This window comes from Pangasianodon hypophthalmus, chromosome 10 (genome assembly GCF_027358585.1).
Source record: "Pangasianodon hypophthalmus isolate fPanHyp1 chromosome 10, fPanHyp1.pri, whole genome shotgun sequence".
Lineage (NCBI taxonomy): Eukaryota > Metazoa > Chordata > Actinopteri > Siluriformes > Pangasiidae > Pangasianodon > Pangasianodon hypophthalmus.
The window spans coordinates 3,369,161-3,386,606 of NC_069719.1; the positions used below are offsets into that span (position 1 = coordinate 3,369,161).

Sequence of the window (17,446 nt, forward strand, 5' to 3'; positions counted from 1 at the left end):
ACTTCTGCTTCCTAGCTGGACAGATTGATATCCTTTAAGTTTAACTGGCTTGGTGTTGTTATTTATTATTTTTACTTTGAGCAGTGTAGATATAGATGGATAGATGATTATAAGCTGTATATGAGGGTTATGGTGATCCGCAGCAGTAGATGGCGGTGTGGGTGGTGTTAGTGAGTAGACACACACGGCAGTGACACACTCTGGGTGTTGTGCAGGAACATGGCGGCGGTGATGAGGATGAGGATTGTACAGACGTCTTTCCGGCCCATTTCAGGGCGCTGCTGTTTCTCTGCGGCTGTGGCCAAATCAGTGAGTTACACAGCGCACTATATATCACTTCTGGAGCTGTAACACGCTTTTCATGATCGACTGCTTGGATTTGGAGGTAAAAACTGAACCATTCCCGTTTCCAGATATCAGTTTCACCAGGTTGAACTCCATCCTTTCAGCTTTTAATTAACAAAAACAAAGCCCAACAGGTGTCTACGTCACACGAATCCCGGAAGTGAATTAATTCTCTGTTACATGTATTTATTGACAGCTCATTTGTAAAGTTATTTTAATGATTTAAATCTTAGCGACAACTTCAGGATTATATATGTAGGGCTTAGTTATGTTAACGCTAAAATATTTTACGTTTTAAGCCGTTGGTGTGTGTTATATGTCGCTAATGAAAACATGAAAACTACAAACTGTATGTCCCAAAAAAAAACCCACTTCCTCTATCTTAGCTATTTAGCTTCTGCGAACTAGCAGGTTCTCTCATATACAGCAGCAATGGTGCCCCTTAGTGACACTGTACACCTTTACAGGGATTGAATTACACGTTTAAAACTTTTAAATGTTTTATTTTAACTAGCCGGTGATGTGTCTCGGCTCTTTGAGTCGGCTCTTTTAAGCGAGTTCTGAGAGTCGACTCGCATATGTGAGTCGGTTCTTTCTTTTTTGTCTAAGTTGGTAATAAATTATTAGGATAAATGGAAATAAATCTTCATAATGAAACACACACACAACAGCCAACAACGACATCAGTGCAGAGATGCTTACTGTATTTGCTAATGCACATTTGTAATGCCTTTTTTTTATTAATTAATTACTTAGAATTTATAAAATGCAATGCAAAGTAATAGTTTGTTAATTAGAAGGTATAGTAAGATTAAACAGTTAAACAGTGTCAGCCTTAGTTAGACAAAGAACAGCAATTACTATTCATAATGTTTAGGGAGAAAAAAAAAACTTTGCCATTTAAAAAAAAAATTGGACAATGAGCCGTTTTGGGAGCCGAAAGAATCGACTCTTATTAGTGAGCCGAGTCAAAGGATTGACTCACTGAAAAGAACCGAAATTCCCATAACGACAGCTTGGGTAAATAGCAAAAATGCCCGGATGAGACCGTTCTATCTGATTCGTTCAAGCGAATCTTCTTCTTTTGCTATTGGTGCTCAGAAGGTACACTCGGAGGAGAATTACCGCCACCTACCGGAGTCCCGGTTAAATTGCTCATGATATCTGGGTGATGGATCTGAGATAGCAGCTCATATCAAACCTTATGTCCCTAGTCTGTTAACAACCTAGGACCTGCGTATTCAGGTCCTATGACCTTCAGGGCAGACTACACACACACACGCGCACACACACACCCAATGACAACCTTAGTTTCCATGGTCCAGGATTCAGCTACTTCAGATGATGTCTGTCTTGCTTCCCTAAATGAATTGCATTCTTTCAGTACATGTACAGTTTCAGGGACCAAAGAGAAGTCTTAAAAAAAGGAACAACAGAGAAATTAATTTTAAAAATTAACTAAAACATGCTACCTGATCTGGAAATGTTATTTTCTCTTATTTTAATTAGGTCATAGTCTAGACAAAAGTAATGTCCCAAAGAAATGGAGAAGAGTATGGCCTGAAGCTAGACTAGCTCTATTTGGACAAGATTGGTTTTACATGTGGAGGTGGGGTAATGTAATTATTACTGGAGTATCGTTGGAGTTTTAGTCCTGTCTGAATCGGTCATTTTTTACGGATTGCGCATGCACACATCTGGAAAGAGGACACTATTTTATCAGCATGAGCAGCAGAAGTAATAGAAGAATTGATATTTTGGGAAAGATATGTTGATCATATCCTGTAGGAAGAGAGATTTTGCTCTTTTTCTTCAGTACAGAGACACTCTTTTAGCTCTTTTCTATCTTCTCTTGCTGAAACCAAAATGAAATCAAGTTTAAAACTCAACGAAATATCGAGGTTTATGTCAGAATTGTCCCTTCTTGTGGCTTTAGATGAGTTACTGCATTCCTAGCACAGATACAGCCGACATACCTGTTATAGGCCCTAAAACAAGCGCTTATAATAAAGTTCATAATCAGTTTGTATTAAAATGTAGTAGTACACATGGAATTTTTAGTGTGACGACCATGTGTACATCATGAACACACACCCATCTGTGTGATTTATACAGAGATCACTGTTCCTGTGTGAATCGATCATAATTACTACAGACGTCCTCTGGCAACATTACTTACCAGAAATAATGTCCGGAAGTCTGATCCTGTCTGAACAGTACATTAGTCATGTGCTGTGACGCCATTACGAACCTGAACCTACAACCTGTCAAAAATGTGCCTTTATGCTCTTGTATCACACACACACACACACACACACACACACGTGGACAAACCACCATATGTGCTTCCAGGTCACTAACGAGCAATGCATAACATCTCCTGTAAAGTGTAAGATGTTTGTGTTTAAATCTGTGTGTTTTTATAGGTTAGTTTGTGTGCTACTAGACCTCTTCCAGAAAAGGTGAAGATAGTGGAAGTTGGACCCAGAGATGGACTGCAGAATGAGAAGGTGAAAGAGGCTTCCTGTTTATCCATAAATGTATCCATCTCACGTTTTTAACGACCAACAGCCTGACTATTTCCACAAACCATTTATTTCTATATCTTAATGAACTATAAGTTATACATTAACTTTCCCTGTCCTTTCTGTTAGACCGTCGTTCCAGCTGAGGTGAAGATCCGTCTGATTGACATGCTCTCAGAGGCGGGACTTCCTGTCATTGAGGCCACCAGTTTTGTCTCGCCTAAATGGGTCCCACAGGTAAGCTGTCTCACTTCCTATTGTTTAATGATTATACACTGGAATTAGTATTGAAGAGTGTGCAAGCCAGAAATATACATTTACACAAACCTGTAGAGAAACAAAACAAAGTAACACACAGAACTAAAGTAAGTTTTCACTGAAGCACAATACAGTTCAAAGCTATATTTATGCTCTCACATGGTAAAACCAACATGAATGCATTGTCTGTTAAGTAAGACACTAAAGTAAAACACTTCCTGTTATAGGAACGTAATCAGCAGTGCTGTGGTGTTACGAAGAGAAGTTATTGTTTTCCGAAGCATGACTCATGTGTTTGATTCCTCTTATACTACAGCACTTTGCTAATGATTACAATTTTTATTAATTAAAGAGCAGCCCATCATACATTTTATCAGTTTATAGGTACATGTAATGTTGCGGATTATCCATGAAACAAGTTAGTTCCTGTTCTCACTTACGTTATAGCAGCTCTAAACAGTCATTCCCTCACCAGCCTTTTTATTTCTCTCTGTTGAAGTTAATAAGACAAAAACACAGCTTGTCACGTTACTGAGAAACCGCAAAGTGTAAACTCCTCCGTTCTGAAGACTTTCCAGCTTTACCTCTGACTGTTACTAAGCACTGACACTGGAGACTCCTTCCATAAATGTTAAGCCGACAGAAAATGTTGCCAAATCAGCAATTAAACACATTTTGATCTACACATTTTTATCCATTTTTGGGGAGCATTCAATGTACAAGTCACTGTGAATGAGCTGTTACTATAGAAACAATAACAATGACTGTATTAATATTTGTGATTTGCAGCTGCGCTACTGTCAGAACTGCTCTTATAGGAAATGATCCAATTCCTTCTGACCAATCAGAATCAAGTATTCACCAGCACTGCGGTATAATGCCAGTAACAGTGTGTTTCATTTACAGACCAGATTCACCATGACTCATTTAAAAAGACATTATATAATACAAGTAGCTGGAGCATTGCAAACTATTTCCTTAATTGGGGACAAAGAGCCTCTACATACCTCTCTACATACCTCTCTGGTACAATTTAATCACAGTGCATTACATTTGGCCCCTTTACAAATACAGTAAATAAAAGTATTTGCATATGCACACTCCTACACCCTTAATATTTCATAACAGTCAGTAACGTGGTAGCTATGATATTTCCAGGACTGCTGTCTATACCTGCTTAACCAGCACCAAAACAAGCAACAAGTCATTCACACACACACACACACACACACACACACACACGCAGCACACAGTTAATGGCATTTTCACTCACTGCTGCCTAATTTCAGAGCTATAAAAAGAAATCACAGCATTATATGCAAATACCGGCACAGTGGCCAGGATAAAATGAGGGAGTCCATCCACACTGAACACTTAACTCTTAAAGTTAACTTTTTTTTTGTACTTATAAACTCCAAAAAATGAAACTCTCTCAGGCAAAACTCTCTTTTTATTTTTTTTTTAAAAGAGGATTTGTTGACAGGCTGCATTTTGCTCTTCGATGAGTAACAGGGTTGAAACAAACACATTTTTAGCATAGACTTAGCAAATGCATGAAAATGTGATAAAGTATCATTGATGCTATCAGCATAAAGACATTAATGACTTGCTAAGGTTTTACTTTCAATTTTAATTTCAATTTTTAAATCAATTACTTTCCATTTATAAATTAGGTAACAGGATTGTACTTTCAAAGTGACCTCGTCATTCAGTATCACTGAAAATAAAGAACAAAGAACGAGAGAACTCTTCTTCCCATGATCTTCAGGAGGATGAAATTAAGATGATGTAACTTCCTGTTGAACAAATCCTCAGAGAATATTTGAAATATTTCATAGGGATGGATGTGTTCAGGTATCACAGGGTTGAGTGAATGAAACATGAATGTACATTTTTCTTAGCCGTTAATCGACGACTTGTAGAAAAACATGTTTCAAGCAAGAGATGCTAAACAGATTCACGCATCAATGCAACCATAATATGATTTTTGAAGTATTTTAATGGTTATATTTCAGGATAAAGTGTAGTTATAGTGGGATGGAACATTTTTAAAGGGATTTATCTGAAACGGTCACATTTTTGGTTAGTGTGAAGGACTTCACTTGTGTTTAAGATGTGTTTTAACTTTATTTAACATCCACAATTGTCACTGGGATACAAATGACACCTTCATTATCATCATCATCATCATCATCACCCAAATAACAGTAAAACCAGTCAGCTTACTCACTCATTTGATGGCTTCATTTGATACAGCACACTTTTCTTTCAGAAAATAGCACCATTTAAATGCCCTGTAACAACAACATAGAAAACTATTTTATAAACTGCAGCTGTTAGCTAACTCATTAGCATTAAAAGTTCCAAACCATAACTAAGTTATTAAGAAAGAGCAAGTGTTAAAAATTATCCACTTATAGAAGCTTTAAAGACATTTTGGGCTCCACTTTTATGTTTAAAATTCATTCTCATACTTTTGGCAAGTGAGAAACGACTAACGTCAATGAAACAAGCAGATGTAATTGGAGCTAATTAGTGGCTTTTAAATCACGTGATCTAATTAGACACATCCTATTGGATGTAATGTTTACTAAACCTCCTATACCTGTACATAGTGTGGATAGTAAATGAAAAGAAAAGTAAATTGTAACCATGAAGCAGATTTATTTGGCTTTTATTATCTACTTCTGAAATGCTGAATGCACGAGTTAAAGTGGTTAAATGGAGTAATGTAACTGGATAGTGCAGTTATTCACGAAATAATTCGGTGTAAACAATTAGCCACACAGTGGCGTCGATTAGCAGGTTCACCTGAGTAGTTTCGCCAGACTTCCGCCCTGCACCGCGAGACTTCCGCCCTTCCTCTGGAGTGTAGTGCGCGTCCTTATTCCTCTCGGGAGCGCGCACTCGCATCATAGGATCACTCTCTTAACCTCGTGTATTCCTCGTTGATTAATATGTATATGTATGAGTATAATATTGTATATATATTTCTGTTCATTCAATAAATCTGTGTTACTAACGAAAACAAAAATCCTGTTATTCTGACTTGGCTTTTAATTTTATAATTTTTGTTTTTTTTTTAAAAATCCAATATTAACTAGTGTTAGCGTATATACACTCAGTGAGCACTTTATTAGGAACACTACACTAATACAGGGTAGGGCTCTCAGTCCCTTTGCTCTCAAAACAGCCTCAATTCTTCATGGCATGGATTCCACAAGATGTTGGGAAAATTCCAGTGAGATTCTGGTTCATGAAATGAACACGTCATGCAGTTTCTGCAGATTTTTCAGGTGCACGTTCATGCTGTGAATTTCCAGTTCTACCACATCTCAAAGGTGATCTACTGGATTCAGATCCGGTGACTAGGAAGCCATGGACAAACAATGAACATGTCATTGTTATGTTCATCAAACTAGTTTCAGATGACTTCTGCTTTGTGACATGGTGCATTATCATGCTGGAAATAGCCATTAGAAGATGGTAAATTGTGGCCATGAAGAGATGCACATGGTCAGCAACAAGACTCAAATAGGCTGTGGCATTCAAACGATGATTGATTGGTATTAACGGGCCCAACATTAAATGAAAACATTCCCCACACCATTACACCACCTCCACCAGCCTGGACTGTTGACACAAGGCAGGTTGGGTCCATGGATTCATGCTGTTAGTGCCAAATTCTCACCCTAGCATCTATGTGCCTCAGCAGAAATCGAGATTCATCAGACCAGGCTACGTTTTTCCAGTGTTCAACTGTCCAATTTTATGAGTCTGTGCCCACTGTAGCCTCAGCTTTCTGTTCTTGGCTGACAGGAGACAGGAGTGGACGTGGGCTTCTACTGTTGTAGCGTATCCATCTCAAGGTTCGATGTGTTGTGCATTCTGAGATGGTTTTCTGCTCTCCACAGTTGTTACTATGCCATTGTCATGTGTCAAATAAAAAGAGCTGGAGTGTTATTGCTCTAAACGTTGCCCTGAGTGGCATAGCCAGGAAGTAATTTCAGTAGGGGATAAGGAAATCTGTTCAATAAAATCACTGTGATGTGTACAATTAAACTGATAAGTGAAATGTGCTCGTGCATTTCCGCTGGATTTGGGTAGAAGCGGTGGTGGGTCTCAAAATGTTGTTTAATTATTTAAGACACAATCAACTGTGGACTACGATGCTGCCATATTAAAATAAAATACCTTAATGAGAGTTCTACTGAAAATAATTTAAGTAACTAATTGCTAATAATAAGAAAAATGATCGCTTATAAAACTAAGTGACTGACTGATTGACATAGCTCAAATCTTTTCTTTTCTCACCATTAACAGGTAATAACCAGAAATATTGAAGGTATTAAACCAGCACTGTCACTGTGGCCTTGTTCCATTTGCAGATGGCTGATCAGGAGGAAGTGATGCGAGGCATCAGCAGGAAGCCTGGAGTGAATTATCCAGTGCTGACTCCTAACCTGAAGGGCTACAGAGCTGCTGTAAGTACTGGCAAAATCCAAAAATACAAATGGTGCTAATAGTGAATAAAACAGTTAGTTAGGATTTTTCCCACAAAAAAGCCCAACATTTTTATTGTTTTTAGGTCAGTGTTTTATTATTTGGGACTGTATAGAATGTCATACAGTACGTGCAATCTGTCTCACAGATCTCAGTAGGATCCCACTTCAATTAATAATTAATAATAAGTCAGACAACCAATATTTTAATTAAAACTCTGTGCTTGTGCTGTAAATACGTGACCCGGACATGTATAGTAACCACACTGCCTGGTGTATATACAAATATATATTTGGACAGATGAGTATGTCTGCTGTAATATTACTGCTTTTGTTCCTCTCCCTCTCTCTCTCTCTCTCTCTCTTTTCCCATGCATCTCTTATCCTCTTGTAGGTGAAGGCTGGAGCGAAGGAGGTGGCGATATTCGGCGCTGCCTCAGAGCTCTTCAGTAAGAAGAACATTAACTGTTCGGTGGAGGAGAGTCTGCAGCGCTTCGAGGAAGTGATGTCGGCGGCCAAACAGGAAGGAGTCCCTGTACGAGGGTAAGACTGACGCTCTGTCCCTAGTGACACCACAGCGCTGTTGAATTCTCGACCCTGATGTTGATCATTTTTCTATACCAGCAGCTCTGACAGATCAAGTAATTTTAAAATCCCTGGCAAATTGCAGTGGTAAAAGATGAATAACACAATCCAGGATGTGCTGTTTTTGGAAAATAATCAACTTCAGTGTGGTAACAGTAACTCTACTTCATCACACCACCCCGTCTTTGATTATTTTCATATAACAGCATGCCACAGAGTGTTTTATTCCTAACGTATCACAATACAATCAGGTCCGAAAGTCTGAATCTGTCACCAAGAAGCCCTTTAATCAACCAGTTTCCAAAAAAAGAGTCAAATTATACAAAGAAAAAGATTCTATTGTTCTTCAGGAATATGAGATAAAACAGTGAGTTTATTTTTGGGCAGCGTAAAAAATTGTGTTGTCTCAGTTTTTCAACCCAGTACAGTTTTATTAGTGTTTGATTACTGGTGGATTAACCGCTAACCACTTTTTCCCCGGTTTGTGTTTTTCCAGCTATGTGTCATGTGTCCTAGGATGTCCTTACGAAGGCAAAGTCTCGCCACTGAAAGTTGCCGATGTTGCAAAGCGTCTGTACGCAATGGGCTGTTATGAAATCTCACTGGGTGACACGATCGGAGTGGGTACGCCAGGCGGCATGTCTGAGATGCTGGAGGCGGTGATGAAGGAGGTGCCTGTCAGTGCTCTGGCTGTTCACTGCCACGACACGTACGGCCAGGCGCTCGCTAACATCCTGGTCGCTCTGCAGGTCAGACATTCATCAGACTGTAAAAGCTGAACAGTGACCACACGCTTTCTGGAAGTTTCTTTCCCATACGTCACCTCTGTAGACACTTCAGAAATTTCAGAAAGAGTTCAAAGCTTCACACAAACCAGTTGTTGAGATAAATCTCGATTGCTTACAGCTTCTGAAAGAATATTTCCTCTGAAATCACAACTTTTTAATATACATGCAAACATGCACGATTTTGAAGAGACACATTTTCAAATACATTGTTATTGATTAAAAAAAGGGAAAATTTAAACTCAATCTTCACATTAAATAATGACATATCTGTGTAGCTCAGGATGTCTCTGGAAGAAACAAACAAACAAAATGTAGCTTATATGACTTCTTGTAGTGATTGCAAAGTTAGAAGCCTAACAATAAGTACAGTATGCTCAAAAATAGGCCAGGGTTCTAAGCATTAATTAGAATTAATTAATTATTTTTAATTTTATGCACTTTTGCATTTTTTAAAAGCCTCTTATCATTTTGAGTTCTGTTTAAGCATGTGAGGAGCCAGTGCTTTTCTCAGACAAACTGAAAAACACAGTTTACAATATGTTTAGGATCAAAAATGGCAAATCTGATCATGACGTTGATTCCCAAACCATATTCATCCCATAAGGCATTACAACTTGTTTCTGAAGCTTTGTGGTTGTATATTTTCTCCTCGTATAAGAACCTGTGGTTAATCTAGTGGATTTTTTCCTGCTTTTACAGAACGGCATTAGCGTCGTGGACTCGTCGGTGTCGGGATTGGGTGGCTGCCCGTACGCTCAGGGGGCTTCTGGAAACGTGGCTACAGAGGACGTTGTGTACATGCTGCACGGACTCGGCATCCATACAGTAAGCATACATATCACTGCTAAAAAAGTTTTTTTTGTTGTTTTATATTATCACAATGAACATATAGTCAAAAATATAGCTGCACTGATGTGCCATATACACCACTGCTGTTGCATTTTCCATTCTGATTGGTCAGAAAGTGTTTATATTAATGCGTCCATTCTAATACGTTATCGTTACTATAGTACCAACTTACACAGGGACTAGTACGGAGGACGTTCCACTTAAACAGACTTTTCAAACTGTGTGTGATCTTTCCAGTAAGGAGATGTTTGTTTAACATTTATGGAAGGAGTCTCCAGTGTCAGCGCTTTGTAACAGTCAGAGTTAAAGCTATAACTTTAAGGATTCTGACATCTTCAGGACAGAGGAGATTACACTTTGCGGTTTCTCTGTAACATGACAAGCTGCGTTTTTGTTATTGTTTTATTAACTTCAAGAGAGTTTGATGCAGTGCGTAATGACGCTGCTTTGCGTCATCTTGCTTTTTTAGTTTTGGAGATGCGTTATTATTTCAGTCGATTGACGCAGTAGCTAATAAATCAGAAATGCAGTAAAGAATATTAAGCGTCGGTGGCACAAGGCCAGCCTATTGTACTTTTTTCTCTAACAGAAAAGTTTCTTATCACATGCTCAACTGAGGAGAAGCAGCAGGAGGGACAGGTTGTGCTGTGTAATTTATTTTTACTCGTTTCTGTTTCTCATGGCCTGATGAAAGACAGACAAGGACAGAGGAGTTTATGCTTTGCAGTTTCTCAGTAACATGACAAGCTGTGGGGTTTTTTTTGTGTGTGTCTTACTAACTTCAAGAGAGAGAAAAAAAGAGAGGCTGGTGAGGGAACGACGATTTATAGTGTACGTGAGAACAGGAACTAACTGTTTCGTGAAAATTCCACAACATTACATGCAACTATAAACAGATAAAAAGTATGAAGGGTCGTTCTTTAATTAATAAGACATCGTTATGGTATAAAAGTAATAAAAGACTTCAGGACATGCTGTTATAGGAAAATAATCAGCTTCAGGCTGGTACCAGTTCATTACACCACCATGTCATTGATTAATTACCTATAACAGCATGACACGGAGTGTTTTATTCCTTACTTATCACAATACACAATACAAATTTATTTTTTATGTATTTTAATTCAGCAATTGTTGAAAGTTTAGTATTAAATGTGTTTTACATTTCAGCAGTATATGCAAGTAAGATGTGTTTAATTTTAATAGTTGGAATAGTGATGGTAGAGTTTCATTGAAAAATATGGGCGAAATTTGATCCTAAATTCTTGAGGATTATTCTTCCAAAACACAAACATTACAAAATAAATACATCCATAAATAAAACAGGCAAAAAACACATTAATATGACATTAATATGCAATATATATATATATATATACATAGATATATTTAGCCCTATTTGGACTGGATTGTTTTTCTGTAATGAGGATCACAGTTTAGTCTGATTTTATTTATTTTCATTAATTTTTTCAATTTATTGTGATGACTTTATTGTCCCATGGACATCCAGTTACACGTTTCTGCAGTTACACAATCAGATTTTAACAATGGTTTTTATAATCATCATTACACAGCATTTTTTTTTTTTTTGATTGTTCCAAAACATTCATAATTTTCTGATATGTGGAGGATATTCTCCGGTTACATGCACAAAGAACAATCATTTTTTTTCCACCTAACGCAAGAGGCAACGTCATGGTGTAAATTATTTAAACATTTGTTCGGGCTAAGATGACCCTGAACGTTTTCAGCCATTGTCTCAGACGTAAAAGGAAAAACATGACCAGTCCAAATGAAACAAAATAAAATCTCACATCAAAATAATGCCATGTAAATAAGCATTTCTAGTCGAGATCACAGGTTTATCAACCCTGGTCCTGCAGAACCCCCTGTCCTGCACATTGTAGTGTTTCCCTGCTCTAACACACAGCTAATTAACATTCCTTCCTCTCTCTCTCTCTGTGTGTGTATGTGTGTGTGTGTGTGTGTGTATGTGTGTGTGTGTGTGTGTGTTAGAGTAAGCAAAACACTAAAATATGCAGAACAAGTGGTTCTCCAGGAACAGAGTTGGGAACCCATTGTGTCAAAAATATGCTGTATAGTTGAGTGTTTATACAGTTGAGGTCAAAAGTTTACATCCCCCTTTCAGAATCTGCCAAATATTAATTATTTTACCAAAATAAGAGGGATCATACAAAATACATGTTATTGTTTATTTAGTGCTGACCTGAGTAAGATTTAGTCCACAAGAGAAAATAATAGCTGAATGTATAAAAATGACCCTGTTCAAAAGTTTACATCCCCTTGATTCTTAATACTTGTTTGTCCTGAACAGTTAAACTGCCTGCTGTTCTTCAGAAAAATCCTTCAGGTCCCACAAACTCTTTGGTTTTCCAGCATTTTTGTGTATTTGAACCCTTTCCAACAATGACTGTATGATTTTGATTTTGTATGATCCCTCTTATTTTGGTAAAATAATTAACATTTTGCAGATTCTGAAAGGGGGATGTAAACTTTTGACCTCAACTGTATGGGATAAAAATGTTATCTTCTGTATTCTTTATATAGAACTCGGCTTTGTTTATACGAGGAAATTATTCATTATCTCGACGTGAATTACACTGTTGGTTTTGCATTTCCAGTGAAAACTATTACTAGTGGTATTTTGAGTCGTGTGTTAGCGTGTGTTTAATTTATGTTACAGGGAGTAGATCTGCAGAAGCTGATTGATGCCGGATCGTTCATCTGCCACTCTCTCAACAGACGAACCAGTTCCAGAGTTGCTCAAGCTTCATGTAAACTGTGACCTCAACTCAAGAGTGTCTCTGTGTGTTGTGTGTGTTTTGACTCTGTCTGTTTGGAATGACATACTTCTAGCCTAATCTAATAACGAATACTCCAGGTAACGTTCATCCCGATTGTGTTGATTTTAACTCCAATCCTTCGCTCTCTCTGAATCTGAAATTTCCTGCAAAAGAACAGGAAGTACCCATAGCCCTCTAGAGCCTAATGAACGGATGCACGATATTGTGTATGCTTTAGCCTGCACCACACACTGTTTCCAGCTGATACACACTTTCCATTTGTTCCCATAATTGAAGGAAGCTGCATGAATCAGCGGCTTGTTTTCAGAAGACACTTGCACTGGAGGATTTCTCATGAATAGGTCTGTAATTAAATACACACACACACATTTCATGTCTGTTTATTAGGGAAGCATGTACAGAGACTGCTTCTCGTCTGGATGCCTCACACTTGACAACCTGTGTGTGTGTATGTGTGTGTGGCTGGCTGGCTGGCTGGCAGTGAGCTACAGTCTGGTATAAATATACAGAAGCAAGTGTGTAAACTGTCTAGTGTCTTATAATCAGGGAAGCAGCTCAAGTTCCTCTTGATGGCTCGATATTGTCGTTTTCATCCCTTAATGAACCAAAAATCATGTAAAGGCATTATTTCTTGATAAGGCACTAATGTGAACAATGGTTGTTTGCTTGCTGTTATCTTTTCCGTAAGAAGTGCGATTGTTCTCAGTTCATCGTTACTGCTGATCCACTGTCCAGTCCTGTTTCGAGCCCTAATATGGTCCTGCAAAAGCTGCATCCTTTCCAGAAGCCCTTACGGCAGTCATTTAAAGAGGTCTGTGGAGCAAAATGTCACCGTTGGCTCTCACATTAATATTGCTTGGTATTGCCAAGATACAACCAAAGACAAAATAAAAACATGACCTTAAAATTTATGAGTATATTACATGCTGCACTCTGAAACACGAATGGCATAATCGGCTCAAATCCACGTAGCTAATGCGCTGTTCAAGAAAAATTAAAAACCACAAGGAATATTTTTACAACTGGAAAAAGACCTTATACCACAGCACTGTCGGATTCTCAATTCTGATTGATCAGATGGCAGTGATTAATTTTCTGTAACGGCAGCGTTACATTTTTACATTTTTATTTATCACAGGGTCATATTTACACAGCTGTATGCAGCTAATGCATCTACAGTAACAGCTCATTCACAAGAACTTGTACAGGAACCAATTCCGCACAATTCTGAATCCGTTTAACGTTTCTGGAAGGAGCCTCCAGTGTCAGCGCTTTGCAACAGTCATAGGTAAAGCTACAATTTCAAGTTTTCTGACATCTTCAGGATAGAGGAGTTTGTTTTTATCCGTTTTTTCAGTAATATGACAAGCTGAGTTGCGTTTTTTGCTTATTAACTTCAGGAGAAAAAGAGGCTGGTGAGGTAGCGAATGTTTATAGCGGATATAACGTAAGCGAGAACAGGAACTAACCTGTTTCACAGACATTCCACAACATTAAATGTAACTATAAATGGCTAAAAATGTAAAACCTTTCATTCTTTAATAAATAAAAAAATTTATTCATTGGCAGACTGCTGTGGTACAAGGGGGATAACATACTTTGGGCACTGCTGCTTGTTGGAAAATAATCAACTTTAAGTTGGTAGCCACGCATTTCCTGTTTTCTGCACTTATGGCTGTATCTGAACAGCTGCTTGTTAATATGCACTGTCATTTAAACACTGCTGACTTTTTCATTTTGGGAAAAATGAAACGTGTTACTATTTTAGTCAACTGCAACAACTACTAGATCAGGAATGCAGTAAAGAATGTTAAGCCTCAGCAGCATGAGAAAGGCCCATGCTAGGTTTTCTTCTCTAAAAGAAAAGTTTCTTGTAGCAAACGGTCGACTGAAGAGACGCCGCAGGATGGACTTCGCTGTGCTGTTTAATTTATTTTTACTTGTTTGTGCTTGTCGTGGCCTGATGGAAGACAGGCGCTTCACGCTGCTGATGGAACGTTGGGAGAGAGTTTATTAAAGTCTACACACACTAATTTAATTTCCTTTCTGTGTATGGATCTTCAGTATATATTTGATTGAATGATTGATTATACATGAATTATTTTTGAAATAACTTCAAACTTTACTTATGTACATTGTATATCTGTTACTTACGGATACATTGATAAATGCTGGATTCAAATAAACAGTGGTTATGTAATAAGTAGATCAGCTTGACTTTGTTTCATCTGCTTGATTATTATTTGGAGGTGCTTCTTATAAAAGGCATGTGATTAAGGAAGCAGGAAAAAAAAAAATCAGCCTGCTTACATAACATCTTCCGTAGAAGGAATCTTATCTACTTCCTGCACTCACATTTTTCCTTAAAAGATTCTTTTTAGAGATTTTCTTAAACACTTCCTCTTAAAAAAAGGCTATTGTAATGAAGGAAAGCTAATAGCAACAACTTTTGCGAAAGCTGAACATCTACATCATTACGCACTTGAATTACAAGACCTTGTTTAAATCCGCAACTCCATTCCTGCCTGAAACAGAACTATATTATCATCCGAATTACTTTTAGCATACAGTTCCAAGCCTCCTATCTAAGCCTGGAGCAATCTCAGGCCCTGATGTTTAGATCTTTTACACTTTTCTCAGCCCCAGATGTTTAGATCTTTTACATTTTCTCAGCCTCAGATGTTTAGATCTTTTACACTTTTCTGGCAACGAGCTTCAGGATCTTGAAAGCTGCAATCTCATTTCTCTTCACTATGTTACCAAAGAACATTCTTGTTACTGTTGACTCTCAGCAATGAAGTTCTTCAGATTTAGAGAATTTTGCACTGGCAATGATTGTGGTGACCTGATCATTTATCAAAAATTATGGACATGAATGATGTGACACTAATTATTACATAACACAAGACTCAGCAAATGAACTTTCAATATTTGGCTAACTCATGCCTAGTTAACAGACGACACTCCATGGATGGTACAAAGTATACACAGGTGTACGGTGACAAAGTTCTCTCCCAACGCTAACACTTTCTCCACATGCGCTATGTAGGATTCATGTTTAAACCCGTCCTGTCGCGGGGTAGGATTCATGTTTAAACCCTCATGTAGGATTCATGTTTAAACCCTCATGTAGGATTCATGTTTAAACCTGTCCTGTCCTCATGTTCCCCAAGATTATCGCCTCCCCATCTCCTTGTGTCCATTTTCCAAAGCATTATTATGAAATCAGGATTATTTCAACACTCCTATCTCTCAGCTCAGACTGAAATCTTTCATCATTCTAGCCAGGCTTTCTGCATTATTGCTTCACTTTTTATGCTTTTTATGTCAGAGTCTTGATACTTTGTCTGTTTTTCTGTGCCCTCTCTTGCATTAGCATTCTGTACGTGTCCCTAGTACATGGGAACGTGACGTTGCTGAGTCATTTCCGTTGATACCTACCTGCACAGGCACATCACTCACGAGCGTCATCTAGGCATGTCTATTGTTCACTACGAACTTTATCAAGTGTTTTATCAGATATTTTTCTTAAAATGGGCCAGTCTGAAAGTAAAAAGGAACAACATTGAGGAAATATCAGATCAGGTTTAGAGAAAGCTTCCCAAATGTGTCACTGCAATGAAAAGACAAAAGGAAGTAACACTGAATGATGTTCCTAACTGTTTAAGGAAACTGTTCAGAAATCAGAAAATAAGCTTATTTGTGTGAAACTAGCTACTAAATTTTAATCATTATGTTGGCATATAATTCTGAAATCTGGGCTCAATACATTTCATTTCATATATTACATGTTCTGTAATTCATTTTTAATATAATTTAAATTCATACTACTATACTAGTTACTGTACACTATATTAATACTAGACTATTTATTATTATTTTCTACTTTAAATTTTATAGTATGCTAAATTACATAGGTTTTAATATTTAATTCGGTGCAATTACAAGTGATTTCTGTTACATAATTTGTATATTGGATTTTATTTGAAGTACAGGTGAAAACTTTTATATTGGTAGAGCCACAAGTTACTGATTACTCAGAATCTGAATAGGTAATAGTTTAACAGTCACATGTGGTACATATTCTGCAATTTTGTTATGCAAGTACACTATTTATCACACTCTTTATTCTTTGATTTTCATGAAGAACAATAAATCTTCACACTATTAATTAGCCATTGGTCATTTGTCTCATTAATTCCACTTTAGGAGAAGGTGCGAGTGTAACAAAAACAAAAGCTGCACATTGTTACCTATTTCTCTGAGATTTTCTGAAAATATAAAAATCATTCACTGAGTGGTCATTTTGTAGTTAGTAGCTAGGTTTTAGCTATTCTAATTGTGTGTTTGTATAAAGTCCAGCAAAGGACTAAATGAGATTAAAATGTCACACAGTTGAAAGAAATAAAACTCACCTACGATAAATAGGTCAAATGATTTTTTTTTTTATTAAAATTTTTAATTAAAATTTGAATTAATGTTGAAAATATGCACTACAGCTGGATGATGACACACATGCTAATAACTTCATAATTGCAAAAGCAAATGGACAAATAAATTCAAATTTTAGCAAATCAAATTCAGTAGGAATTTGATCCAAAAATTGAATCAGTATTACTGATTAAATAAAGACTAAATTGGAAAATTAAATATCTAATTATATCGGCTTTACAGGGTTACTGGAAAAAGTGTGGTATTTTAGTGAATGAGTGATTCCAGGATTGTGATGCCATTTAGCCCTTATAACTCTTAAAATGAAACTTTATAAA

The 17,446-nt window shown here is 37.3% G+C and overlaps 1 protein-coding gene and 1 long non-coding RNA gene across 3 annotated transcripts; one reads left to right on the forward strand and one right to left on the reverse strand.

The window, feature by feature from the left end:
* Positions 1–113: 113 nt before the first annotated feature.
* On the forward strand, positions 114–14,883 carry hmgcl (3-hydroxy-3-methylglutaryl-CoA lyase). Of its 2 annotated transcripts, none has more exons than XM_026944196.3 (8): positions 114–309; positions 2,772–2,855; positions 3,000–3,107; positions 7,517–7,612; positions 8,025–8,173; positions 8,712–8,964; positions 9,703–9,828; positions 12,557–14,883. In XM_026944196.3, the coding sequence occupies exons 1-8, from the start codon at positions 220–222 to the stop codon at positions 12,656–12,658; spliced, it is 1,008 nt and encodes a 335-aa protein (XP_026799997.2). In that variant the 5' UTR covers positions 114–219; the 3' UTR covers positions 12,659–14,883. The 2 variants fall into 2 exon arrangements, with proteins under 2 accessions (XP_026799997.2, XP_026799998.2); XM_026944197.3 differs by having other exon boundaries at positions 238–385.
* Positions 3,001–5,634, reverse strand: LOC113545063 (uncharacterized). The gene is made up of 4 exons (XR_003404582.3): positions 5,603–5,634; positions 5,359–5,422; positions 3,569–3,618; positions 3,001–3,124 (listed from the first exon to the last, which is right to left on the reverse strand). It is a non-coding gene; the product is annotated as an uncharacterized LOC113545063 (long non-coding RNA).
* Positions 14,884–17,446: the final 2,563 nt, after the last annotated feature.

Coding starts and splice junctions, on each gene's coding strand:
- hmgcl (XM_026944196.3), top strand. CDS start 220: ATGGCGGCGGTGATGAGGATGAGGATTGTACAGACGTCTTTCCGGCCC. Junction 8,174..8,711: donor GAAGGAGTCCCTGTACGAGG/GTAAGACTGACG, acceptor GTGTTTTTCCAG/CTATGTGTCATGTGTCCTAG. Junction 9,829..12,556: donor ACGGACTCGGCATCCATACA/GTAAGCATACAT, acceptor TTTATGTTACAG/GGAGTAGATCTGCAGAAGCT.